At 45.9% G+C, this 12755-nt stretch overlaps 1 protein-coding gene and 1 long non-coding RNA gene across 2 annotated transcripts; one reads left to right on the top strand and one right to left on the bottom strand.

Annotated features, from left to right (window-relative positions):
* The first annotated feature begins 785 nt into the window (after positions 1-785).
* On the top strand, positions 786-3556 carry LOC127777353 (uncharacterized). The gene is made up of 4 exons (XR_008018319.1): positions 786-923; positions 997-1258; positions 1333-1437; positions 3102-3556. It is a non-coding gene; the product is annotated as an uncharacterized LOC127777353 (long non-coding RNA).
* A 7760-nt stretch (positions 3557-11316) lies between these two features.
* Positions 11317-12541, bottom strand: LOC127775615 (xylanase inhibitor protein 1-like). The gene has a single exon (XM_052301881.1). It carries the CDS (start codon positions 12477-12479, stop codon positions 11586-11588), a length of 894 nt encoding a protein of 297 aa, XP_052157841.1. The 5' UTR covers positions 12480-12541; the 3' UTR covers positions 11317-11585.
* Positions 12542-12755: the final 214 nt, after the last annotated feature.

The raw sequence follows: 12755 nt of genomic DNA, 5'->3' as shown, positions 1-12755 counted from the left end.
TATATGATGATCGATATATTGAGAAGGAATGGAGAATAATGTGTTTTTTACTTTGAATTTTAGCAAAAAATCGCCCCCCTTGCCCTCCTAACCGATTTGTGAACAGTGAACTGGTCGGGATGGAAAGCAGTTGGCGGTTTGGGGGGTATTTATAGACCCAACACACCTCAAACGGGTTAGATTAAAAAAGCCCGTCAAAGATGTTGTCATACCTTTGACGGGCTTCAATTGAGTTGCCCGTCAAAGGTATCGACCTACCTGTGACGGGCCGTAAAAAAAATCCGTCATAGGTGGCGGACCACCACCTGTGACGGCTCATAGTGCCACGGCCCATCACAGGTGAGGGGATACCAGTGACGGATTTGGAGGAAAACCCGTCACTTCCTCACCTGTGACGGCTTCTCCTTCCGGCCCGTCACATGTGAGGGGATACCTGTGACGGGCCATGGCCGGATGCCCCACCGATGACGGCAAACCTAGCGGCCCGTCAAAGGTGACGGTCATCTGTGACCAATTCATAGGCCCGTCACTGGTATGCCATCACAGATGTAGGGTTCTGGCGTAGTGACAGTTTCAGACATTATTTTAGCCATCCTTCCTCCTCTTTCCCATATCTCACTGCCAGGTGGGCCATAGGTCATGTGGGACCCACTTGTCAGCTGCACCTCACCATTCGCTAGACCCACTGCCCAGGAACCGCGCGCCACGCACGGGAGCACGCGTCGGCAGCGACGACTTAGCCGCTCGTCCTCTCTTCCTCCGCTGGCGACCATTTAAAACCCGACCACCCGACCAGCTCTCTTCCTCCTTTCGCCCTTGTCTCGTTTAGCGGAAGAACCGAGGCATTCCGCCTCAGGTTCGCCGGGTACAGAGGCGCCAACTTTGGCGCTGGCGAGAGAAATCCTCGCCGCAAGTTGCAATCGGTGAGCTTCATCTCTTCTCCATTTCCGTTCTGTGATCTACTCTCAATGCCGTCTCTAACCCCTCCAAGAACAGCTCCATTGGTGCAGCCAATCTCTGGGAGCGCGCATCGCGTCAACTTGGGACACCGGTGAACTCAGGGCGCCGCCGCGTAGCCATCGACCGTCGCCCGGCCTCCACAAACCTTGGCTGGTCATGCTGCCTCGCCATCACCTTCACCACTCCACGACGACTGTGAAACTCGGAGGAATCGACGCGAGGTGAACCACGGAGGGAGATCCTCTTCTTCTTCCCCGTCTCCGGCCACTGACGTCATCCATCTCTCTCTCGCTGTCTGGTGAGCTTCGGCGCGATTCTTTTCGTGTAGAGCCATATTGAACTATCCTTAACCGATGCATGCACTTCCTCTAGACAGATCAAGACCGGAGGTACCCCGACGATGACAACCGAAGTTGCCGCGTCGTCGCTGGACTGTGCTTCCTAGGCTAAGACTTGTCGAGCCACTCTAGCAGCTTGGTGAGCATCCTAGTAGTCCCTAGACCCACTTTCACTCACATGCATGCATAGATCAAGCTTCCAAATCGACATGCATGTGCACACCGAGCTTAGCCGCCGCTTCCATCACCATTGCCATCGCTGTAGGTCACCAAATCTTGCAAGAAAGCCACCAGCAGCTTCGCCTAAATCTTCTCTACGTTTTTCCTTTTGGGAACGCCGGCTGAAATCTCGCCGTTCGCCGGCGGCGACGCTGCAGATCCCGCGGCTGGGCTGTTGCCCTGTTCTGTTGAGAACAGAGGGGTGGATTTGCATGAGTTTAAAACTTTCTGGGGTGTATTAGCAACGCAAACAGACAATTACATGTGGGACCATTACTAATTTGTAAATAAACTAAAACCCAAGCATCTTTTTGCATTAAATCCTAAAACAAGTGCTTAAGGACTGAGGGATCTATATCCCAAAAGCCAGAGGGTCTTTGCGCAAAAGACCAGTAACTGACTGGTGGACCCGAGAGAGAAATGATTTTGAGAAAATGAGAAAAATGCATCTATAAGTTTCCTGTCATCTGAAAAATGGTATACCTTAAAAAAATTCATAGCAAATTCTTTATAACTACAAAAATTTCTCCAAGGAAAGGGGAAATTTCTCCAAGCAAATTCTTTATACCTTAAAAAAGGTTTTTGACAAATAAAATGATGGAAAACTTAAATTTTTAAGTTTGGCCCTCATGTGGTATACATCTGGTGATTAGTTGTATACCGATTGGGGGAGAGTGTGCCCAGACTAGCTTAAGGACTTCACTCAATATCAGTTCATTATATATACAGTACGACCACATGTGCTAGTATGGGATAGCCCTGGCTTAATAAACTATTTGTGGTTTAGCCTTACATCCTAGTAGGCCGGTGTGTAGGGGTTAGTCGACAATTCTGAGGAATTAGTCGATAATTCATCGGAACATCCTATTTACCCTGATGTGGTAGTTTAGGTGACTAAGTCTATCCAATACAACGGTATTGTGCCACGTGGTGGGGTCCGTTCGATGTTCGCCACCACGGCGTTAAGTTTAAATCGTGGGCCCGCCAGTTAACGGTTCTAGACATATTCCAAGTATGTTTAGGATGGAGTAACATGTGCTGGTGTAAGGCTAAAACATGAATTTTGGAAAGGCTTTGTTGTGGGTAATAAATCGGATACTTATGTATCGCGTGCCATGCATTGCATTATTATTATTTCACATCATGTGGGTAAAGTGTACAAACACGGCAAAGTAAAAACTAATCGATTACCCGTGCTCACGGTCATGAGCGGCATGTGGATATGTGTTGAGTGTAGACTTGTGTTTATTCTCTAAAATGCTGAATTTATCTTCAAATTGTGTTGAGTTTTGGAATGATTCCTTTGCTGTCTTGGAGGGCAGTAAGGTGTGTGTTTATACATGATAAATGCCTACTTTGATGTCCATATGCTAAGTACATGCTTGCTGAATATTTATTGGAAAAGAAATTGATTTTGAAATATGTTGTGCAAAATAAATTTGCTTTATGCTGAAAAGAAACTTACTATACCTTTCCTTCGATGAAAGCCTTGCATGTAGGGTATTAGGATTGCCTTGCGCTTCCCAGTACATTTTTTTTAATGTAGTGACTTTTGCATTTTGTTGTTGTATTGTTGTTATTTAGGGTTGGTTGCAGGTGAAGTCATTCTGGAGGAGGATGACTTCGAGGGTGATGATTCGTTCTTCCAGGACGGTTCTTACTAGGGTCTACCCTAGTCAGTTGCATAAAAGATCTTTTGGGTAGAAGATGCTTCCGCGAACCTAAATATTTGGCCGGTCGGCCATATGTATCTTAGAACTGAGTTGTGAGAGTTTTGTTAAAACTAGAACTCCTTATATTTGGATATCATGAGCTTGGATGAAAAGGTTTAGGGTGTTTCTTTTGTTAGGAACATACTAAACATGAGTATGATTTAAGGATATTTGAGATGTCGTAGATCTTTAGTCATTTTGTAAGTCTCCTAAATGTGTAACACATCTGGTCGCCACCTTCGAGTGGTTTGACGGGCACATCTCAGGCTGAAGTCGAATGGCAAGCTAAAGGCCTGTCAATATCTCCAATATCTTTCTCTCGAAGCGTCGGATATTTTCCTTTTGTTCGTTTGATGAATTGATTTATTTGCTTCATATTTCTAATATAAAGAAAAATCCGGAGTGCTTCCGACACGGATCTGTTGCGGGAAGCCGCCGCCGCTGTCGTTGCTGTCGGATCCACCGCAGGAAGCCGTCACCACCGGCGGATCGGTCCGTGGGAAGCCGCCAGCACCGTCATCGCCGTCGAATCCACCACGGGAAGTCGCTGCCACCGCCTGATCGGGTCGCGGGAAGCGGCCGGCGTCGCCTGTGCTGCCGGATCTACCTGCGGGAAGGCACCGCACTCCACCCATTTCTCTTCTTTTCCGCTCGCGAATGGAGTCGTGCCTTCGTTGTCTTGGCGCCGTGTTGGCGAGATAGGAGGGAGAGGAGGAGAGGGACTAGCAACGCCGGTGAGGGGAGGGGGAGGGGGAGCGGTCGAAAGGGGGCGGCGGAGGAGGAGCGGCGGCGCCGGTCGGGAGAGGAGATGAGAGGGGGAGAGGTGCCACCAGGAGGGGAGGGGCCGAGAGGGAGGAGGAGCACGCGGTGGGGGATGGGAGGGGGAGCGGGAGCCGGGAGCAGCAACGCTGGATGCGAAACTCGGGAAGAGGACGACGCTCTTGGCATTTGGGGAAATTTTGACGGGAGAATGGATAAGTTTGTGGCAATTTGCAGATTAGTGCTTCAGGTATAACATAATGACGAAGAACTGTTTCATAGATACTTTTTGCGAGAGAGCCTAATATTTTTATGATCTTTGTATCTCACAGAAAAGGTAGGAATTGTGCAGATTTCATATCAAAATCAAGAAAAGGGCAAAGCCATCGGAAACTTATTAGACGAATTGAAAACTCAAATTTTAACAACAATCTCAATCGAGAAACACACATAAGATTCGTTGTTTGGAGTCCGTTAGAGTCGTGGAGTTGCTCCCTAGCAGGCTAGCACCACTTCAGGCACGGATGAAAACAGTACGGAAATTTTTCGGATTCCGGATCTATTTTTGAAAACGGAATCTGTCGCTTGAATTTTTTTCGGAAACGGAAATGAATTCAGAAATATTTTCTCGGAAATGTAATCTAATATGATTTCCGTCGGAACTCGGAATCGGTCCGAAACTTTCTGAAAAATTTATAGGAATTTCCGGAATATTAAAGACCCATACCATAGTCTATAATTCCTCCCCAGCCCAACCCAATTCAACATCCTAATTCCTAAGACACTCAATTCAGCCCAACCCAATACACCCAATTCAAACTTGAGAATTGGACTTAACATGATTGTGTTTTGTGATGAAATGTTGTAATTTGAGACTTGAGAATTGGATTTGACATAGTTTAAAGCTTAGTTTGAGGGGTTTTTTATTCCGATAAATTTTCGTTACCGTATCAGCGACGGTCCGTTTTTGTTTCGTTTTGTTGAAATTATAAGCACATAATGATTTAATTTATTCCATAAATAAATCATGACATTGCAGATGTAAACTAGATTGAATGCATCATTAGATCTACACATATAAACTAAGCAGTAAAACATGAACAGATCAAATATGCGCAACATGTCGAACACGTACCGAGGTGGCAGAAAGACCGGTTGCTCGGCAGGAACTACTCGCGGTTGCGAGCGGAGAGGAAGACAAGCCGTCGCGGACGAACAGGGAGCAGTCGCGCGAAGCGCTGTCCAAAAACCTTATTGCCGCCTTCTCCCGATGCAGGACGTCGAAGGCAGAGGTTCCGGAGACCTGTTCTCCCGATTGCCGGTGCACGCCGGCGAGCGGGATGGAGTAGTCTACGAGCGACGGCGCAGTACAGAGTAGGAGGCAAACCCAAGATTGATTTCGCGTGTGTTGCGTGAAGGCTGCAGCTCGGTTTATATAGAGATAGATCGCCTGATCAGGGCGCCCGCGTAAACCGAACCGGATAAGTCGCGCGTAACCTATCCGGACTCCATGCCGTTTTAACGCACCGGATTTTTCGGAATGTTTCCAAAACAAAACAAATCCGAATCCAATCCCGCAGCAAAACAAAAATGCAAAAGGAGGCTGCATCTGCGCAAGGGTGAGGAGCCAATTTTGCGGACCATTCGACGCGTACGTCGTGCATGCGCGCCGCCTGCCCTGCCCTGTCAGGCCAGGCGAGCGAGCGCGCGCGTGTTTCCCCTCTTTTCTCCACCACACATGCTTCAAGTGGCTAGGAGGGCATCCTCCCTTTTAAGGAGGTCCCCTCTCCTAGAATAAACAAGGTGGTACTAAACTCCACATGCATGCCATCCCATGAGGTGGGCTTTTGTGATTTTCCAAAGAATTAATCTTCGAATGGGCCTTAGCCCATCTATTAATTCCAACACGTTTTTGGTTTCGGCAATATTTGATTCCGTTTTCGTGTCCAGGGTTTCCGATTCCGAAAAAGAAAACGAAAACAATATAGATGGTTTCCATTCGTTTTCGTACCATTTTCATCCCTACTTCCAGACAACTCAAACAGGTGAGCTATTGAGCCGCTTCAATATGTTGGGATGAGGATGTAGTGTGTAGGAATTTTAGCGGGCCCTGGAACTTACACTGTTGTCTGATTAGTACACACGTGCGAAGTTGACTTGGGCCTTTCAGTTGAGCTATACATAGTCGCCTTGATTTCAATAATTTCTACGTAACGTTTGAGCCACTCTTTTTTGATTGATCGTGCAGTGCCTTATAATTAAAATGCTACTCAGCAGTAGTTTATTTGCTATTTTTTCTACATTACCTACTTATAGAATTGACTTAAAGTTCAGTGTTGGAAATTATATGTTTAATCAACCAAGGGGAACTCCTAATTTTTAAAAACTATACTTATCAAATAATCCGTTGCAACGGATGGGCAATTAGCTAGTAAATAATTATTTTCTTCAATTGACGTGGTAATTTCTATATCTCCAGAGTGAACGTGGTGTTTTTTAGCCATGCTTAGATAGATAGATATAGAAGTATATGAGATTTTTATTTCGAGATTCTATTGATATCCAATTTGAAACCTATGTTGGGATGATGCCCATATTTTCTACTCCCTCCGTTTTAGGTCATAAGACTTTCTAGCATTGCTCATATTCATATAGATGTTAATGAATATAGATATATATAGGTGTCTGGATTTATTAACATCTATATGAATGTGGGTAATGCTAGAAAGTCTTATATAATATGAAACGGAGGGAGTATTTTGTTTTCTTATGGCCTGGCAGAATTTCTAAAGCAATTAGGAGTCCAACTCTCATCCCAAGTTAACTTTTAAAGGGATTTTTATACGATTCCTATATTTTGAAAAGCGAACAAACTTAAAAATCGACTCAAACACAGACAACGTAGTAAAGTATCGGTAAAAACATTTTCTATTTTTATACTAGTAGAGATGAAGATAGAGGCCTCACCTTCAAAAAAACTGGCAAATTCATGCAACGGTTCAGAACCAGTAACTGCCCAGAGTGAACGTGGTGTTTTTTGAGCCATGCTTAGATAGATAGATAGATATAGAAGTATATGAGATTTTTATTTCGAGATTCTATTGATATCCAATTTGAAACCTATGTTGGGATGATGCCCATATCTTCTACTCCGTTTTAGGTTATAAGACTCTAGCATTGCTCATATTCATATAGATGTTAATGAATATAGATATATATAGGTGTCTGGATTTATTAACATCTATATGAATGTGGACAATGCTAGAAAGTCTTATATAATATGAAACTATGAAACGGAGGGAGTATTTTGTTTTCTTATGGCCCGGCAGAATTTCTAAAGCAATTAGGAGTCCAACTCTCATCCCAAGTTAACTTTTAAAGGGATTTTTATACGATTCCTATATTTTCAAAAGCGAACAAACTTAAAAATCGACTCAAACACAGACAACGTAGTAAAGTATCGGTAAAAACATTTTCTATTTTTATACTAGTAGAGATGAAGATAGAGGCCTCGCCTTGAAAAAAACTGGCAAATTCATGCAACGGTTCAGAACCAGTAACTGCCCAACCATTCGATGGAATCACATATTGATATGCCTTTTTTTTTTGAGCGAATAGCAAGAGTTCCGCATCTATCTACTCTACCTTGTATAGTTCAACAAGTGGTTTTACTCATTCATCATTCATCATGACACATCCAATAGTTCAAAATCGAACAGATGGAATCGATTCGACGGCTCGGATTGATAACAAATCGCGCACCCCATAGTATCGCGCAAAACGCGTCACCAGACTCGTGGCGCAGATCGCGACTCCCTCCCTCTCTCGATCAGATCGCGCTCGCCCCTTCCAGACGCGCGCCTTGCGCTCGCCCTGCGCCACCGCCGCCGCTGCCTATCCGGTCTCCACACCGCGCCGCTGCCCCTCGCCTCTCCACCGCGTCGGTCTCCTCTGCGAGCACCGTCGCCCCCCCCACACCTCTCCACCGCGCCGGTCTCCTCCGACAAACTGCTGCGGCGACTTCCTCCTCGGCCTCCGCCTCAACCGCCACTGATACGGAGCCACGCCGCTGATTCCTCCAGATCAGGCACCACCAAGTCGTCGTCCATCGTGCCTCCTCCACCAGTCGCGCTGCCCCGCCGCCACGATTCACCACCGCCAGGTCATTGTACAGCAGTGTCGATACCCCTCCCAACCACTGGGCCGCTCTGCTCCGTCCCTTCTCATGAAAAAAAAAACCTAAACTGCAACTCCTCCGCCGCCGCCACATTTGCCGACTGCTCCTGACGACCGAGGTGCTCTATTGGGTTTTGTGATTACCATCGTGCTGTGCCCTTTGATTTAGAGGACTTTTACGGTACATTCTACTTGAAGTATATACTTGCAGTATATAAAAGGGTAGATTTGGTATTCGTTAAAAATCTGAAAATGGTTATTTAGTCATTTTTAATTGAGATTTTTTTCCATCGGGATTTTTGTCTATCGGTGGTATTTTTTCGGATCTCGTCGTCGGTTCGTGATACCAATCCAGTCAACTTTGTACGCGGTACGCCGGGTCGCCGGCAGCCGCCTTCATGGTGTTTCGCGTGTGGCTCCCACAAGCGCCGCCCAGCCGCTGCCGTACGCAACGACACCGTTGCCGCAGTTGGAGCCGGAAGCGACACAACCTTCGCAGGGAGCAAAGCCACCGTACTGCCATTGTCGTGCGCAGCACTATCGCTGCCATCGGCCCAGCAGCAGTTGTCTGCTCCCGGGAACTTGCTTCCGTCAGTCTCTAGCGATATCTATTAATTTGTGATTTGTACATTACTTACCCTGCTGCCGCCGCATGCCACCCTGCTGCTTCCACCTGCTGCCACCTGGCTGCCCTTGCCGCTGCGAGCTGCCGCAGCTGTGCGCCTATGGCACGGTCCCCCAGCGGCGGCTTTGACTGGGCGCCTATCAACGGGTTCTGACTAAGTGCGAAAATACGAATTTACAAAATTACCCCCCCACGTAAATACATGAAAAAGACAAATATACCCTATATAATTTATACTGCAGAATAATTTTGAGGAAGATCAGATTAATTTACACCGTTAGATCATATATACTGGTAGTATATACTTGCAGTATAATGTACCGTAAAAATTCTCTTGATTTATCGGTTTCGCTCGCTATAGAAGTGATTAACATGCTTACGTGCATATTCTGCTAGAGAAATGTGATCCCACGCCGTCCCAAAGAAGTGACCTGGGACCAACGACAGTCGCGGCCACCAGCAGCCAGGGCCAGCGAGATGCTATATTGAACAGCAGGGCAACATGCATATCTCTGAATTTGCATGTAATTTTCTGAATTTGCAGGTATTTCGCTGAGTTTAACTTGCAGTGCAAATGCAGGTATCCATTAAATGACGATGATCACTAATTTTAAAAGATTCCTCGAACTACATTGTGCCAAAATTGTTTGGTTCTGCTTGAATTATTGCTTCATCGGGCATCAGCTGCATAGTATGAGACTGAGTTTGCTAGAGACAAATAGGATAATGACTTTTTAAAAAGTACAGGACAACATGGCTAAAATCCATAAGGATCGATTTTGTGTGATGTTTTATGAAAGACAGCTCCTATCTAGAGTACCGAGCCACGCCGCCGTCCCTCCGCTGCCGATGGTGCATAACCCCTTCTCCCCAATCCTCCCCCCATAAATCCCCCTGCCATCGATCTTCCATTAACGCCGCGACGCTGGCAATGAATTGAACAAATGGCGACGGTCGTTCTGTGTAGAAAATGGTTCATTGGATATAGTATTGGATGTTGTATTGCCTATTCTCTGTTGATTTTGTAGTTGTTAGAACTTTACATATATGGTGGCACTTATTGCATTGATACTCTCCTGATGATTTTTTGGTTTTCATCACTTAGCTGTCCATGTTGATTTGTATCGTGTTTTGACAGTAGTAATAATATTAAGACTATATCATTTTTCTAAACATGCATGCAAGCCTGCAAATTTGTTGGCTGACCAAGTCTAGCTGCAAGAGACATCAAGTCTATACATAACTAAAATGCACAAAATAAGCATTTATGTATGTTGTTGGATTTTCTACCAAATGGTTTCCATAGTCTATGAGCAGATATCATCCAATATTTATGTATGTTGTTGGCTTTGGATCTGACTATTGGAACTGTTGGATAATGAAGCTAACATATAAAGAGTGGTTTGGTTAGGCTTTGGGCCTGAAGTTTCAACATTATTGATTTGATTATTTGATCACATTTTCTACTTGCCATACTAATGAAAACGCCATGGCTAGCTACCTGCAGGATTTGATTATTTTTCCTCAGATTTACAAACAAAACTGAATCTGCATGCTACCTTGTTCAGGCCTCATTCAGATCACTTTCATGGCTAGCTACCTGCAGGTGATCTCTCTACGGAACCGAAGATCACGATGCAACGCTAGCATAGTATTGATCACTTGAGTGTCACTGCCAAGAGTTCCATGACCTAGGTCAACAGGCAACCAATTTTCATTGTATGGAAACTGAAAGCAGTGAATAAGCTCTGGAAGGATGGACTGCATTAGAAGGAATATTACAGATTAAATAATGCAAATTAATATGTCGTTTTGCTCTTCAAAAGAAAATAGAACAGCAAAAACATCCGGTGGGATTTTTCTGTTTATCACTATTGTACTTAAAATATAACTGTAGCGTTAGCACGGACGAATTACCAGTAATGCATTAATAACAGGAGTTCTGCAGCGTTTTTTTTCTTAAAAGAAAAACCTAAGGATCGGACGCTGAGCAATCCTAGCCTAAAAATCGGCGATCAAAGAATTTAGTTGACCAAAGACCATATCCACATTCATCAATATGAACTGAGATAAAATTGTCAAAGGATCGAAACATATTTTTTTAAAAAAAATGGAAAGTCATCAAAATAGTTGCTGAAACATGAAAAGAACACTGCGTGTAACAATTGCAAATAAAAAAGCGAAACATCAGAAAAAATAGGTAGAAATTTGCTTGGAGCTTTACAACTCCACCGGGCATTTGGTTTTTTCAACTAATAAAGTTTGCCATCTCCCGATTGCAAGCTACAATATATATAAAGATCAAGTACTAAAACTGAACAATATGAAGCTCTTGCCAATGCAGCCGCAGGAACAATGTGAATTAGACATTGCTGCAAGAACATGGAGTTGAAACTCCACGAGTAATATATTGTGATAATATTGGAGCTATGTATCTTTCAGTTAATAATCCTAGTTTATTCATGCACATACTATAAATATACATTAGTTGACTATCAGACTATCGTTTTGTGAGAGACCATAAATATAGCCAGGAAAATGCTCGAGATTGAGTACTTTATTGTCAACTGGGTCATACATATAATGTTTATTCTCCACTTTTATTATGTAGCCCTAATAACTGTTTATTCTTCACTTTATTCTTTCTTGCAAGCACAAATGCATACACGGACATAGACGAGGTGGAGGATAGGCGATTGACAGACAGAGTATTCGACAGACAGAGTTTCTAGTAGCCAGTGATGCTGCTTGGCCTACTGGCACGGATGGGAGAAGTCGATCACGATCAGATGAGGCTCAAGCATAGGCCTTGACCATGCTGGTGTAGTTGCTCAGCTTGTCGTAGTATCGGTCCCAGATCATGAAGCCGCCGTAGTTGTCCGCCTTCTGCGTGGACGGGGCGACGTCGTAGTAGACGTTCTTGGGGTGCACCCACCCGTGCGTCATCTCCGATGCCGTCATCCCCACGTAGAACCGCGTCGCCGGGTACGCCGCCGTCCACTTGTCCCACGCCAGGTGCCAGTAGGCCTCGCAGTTGTCGTCGTCGTAGATCCGGATGTGGATGCGCTCGAAGATCCCCGTCGCCACAGCGCGGCCGAGGTAGCTGCTGGGCGGGAACGTGCACCGCGGCGTCGCTGTCAGGTGCAGCGGCTTCCCGGGCGCGCCGCGGATGTTGTGCTTGGCGAGCTCCAGCGCCAGCACGTCGTACCTGTCCGCGGGCGTGCCGTGCTCCAGGAACAGGTCGACGCCGTCGAGCCACGCGTCGCCGAAGGGGCGGTACACGCCCGCCTTGGACCCGCCGAAGTAGGCGTTCCAGAGGTAGTCGAAGAGCTCGAGCGCCGATCGGTTGGACGGCAGCGAGTAGCCGTTGCCGAAGCCGCCGATGGAGAGCGACACCGGGACGCCGATGAACTGGCAGTGCTTGATGTCGTCGCCCATGCCGGCTATGGGGTGTCCCGAGAGGTCGAGGTTGTACTTGCCGTGTCCGTACACGTTGAGGAAGGACATGATGACCATGGTGTAGAGCCCGGAGTCGCAGGCCTCGCGGAGGGTGCCCTCGTCCTTGTTCCGGCCCCAGAAGACGGTCACCTGGCCGGTCTTCCCCACGGCCGTGACCGGGCCGGCGAGGAAGACGGCTGCAATGGCCGCGACGGCCAGGAGGGAGGCTGCCCTCCTGCTTGCGAGCTCCATTATTATTTCTGCTGGATCGATGATTTCTTGTTAACTAATTTGCGCTTACCACTGGCTTGATTGATGGTATATATAGATTTTTGAGAGATGGAGAAGTAGAATTCAGGCACCGCTAGCTACGCTAACAGATTGTTGACCACGGCATATTTTGTCAGCTAGCTTTTGCTGCTGGCACTTTCCTTCTCTTCTCCGCGTGGGAGTGGAAGTAGCCAGAGCTTTTTTTTTTTTTTTTTTTTTTTTTTTTTTTTTTTTTGACATTGGAAGTAGCCAGAGCCC

This window comes from Oryza glaberrima, chromosome 6, assembly GCF_000147395.1.
Source record: "Oryza glaberrima chromosome 6, OglaRS2, whole genome shotgun sequence".
Classification (NCBI taxonomy): Eukaryota; Viridiplantae; Streptophyta; class Magnoliopsida; order Poales; family Poaceae; genus Oryza; species Oryza glaberrima.
This window is presented reverse-complemented; position numbering and strand designations above follow the sequence as displayed.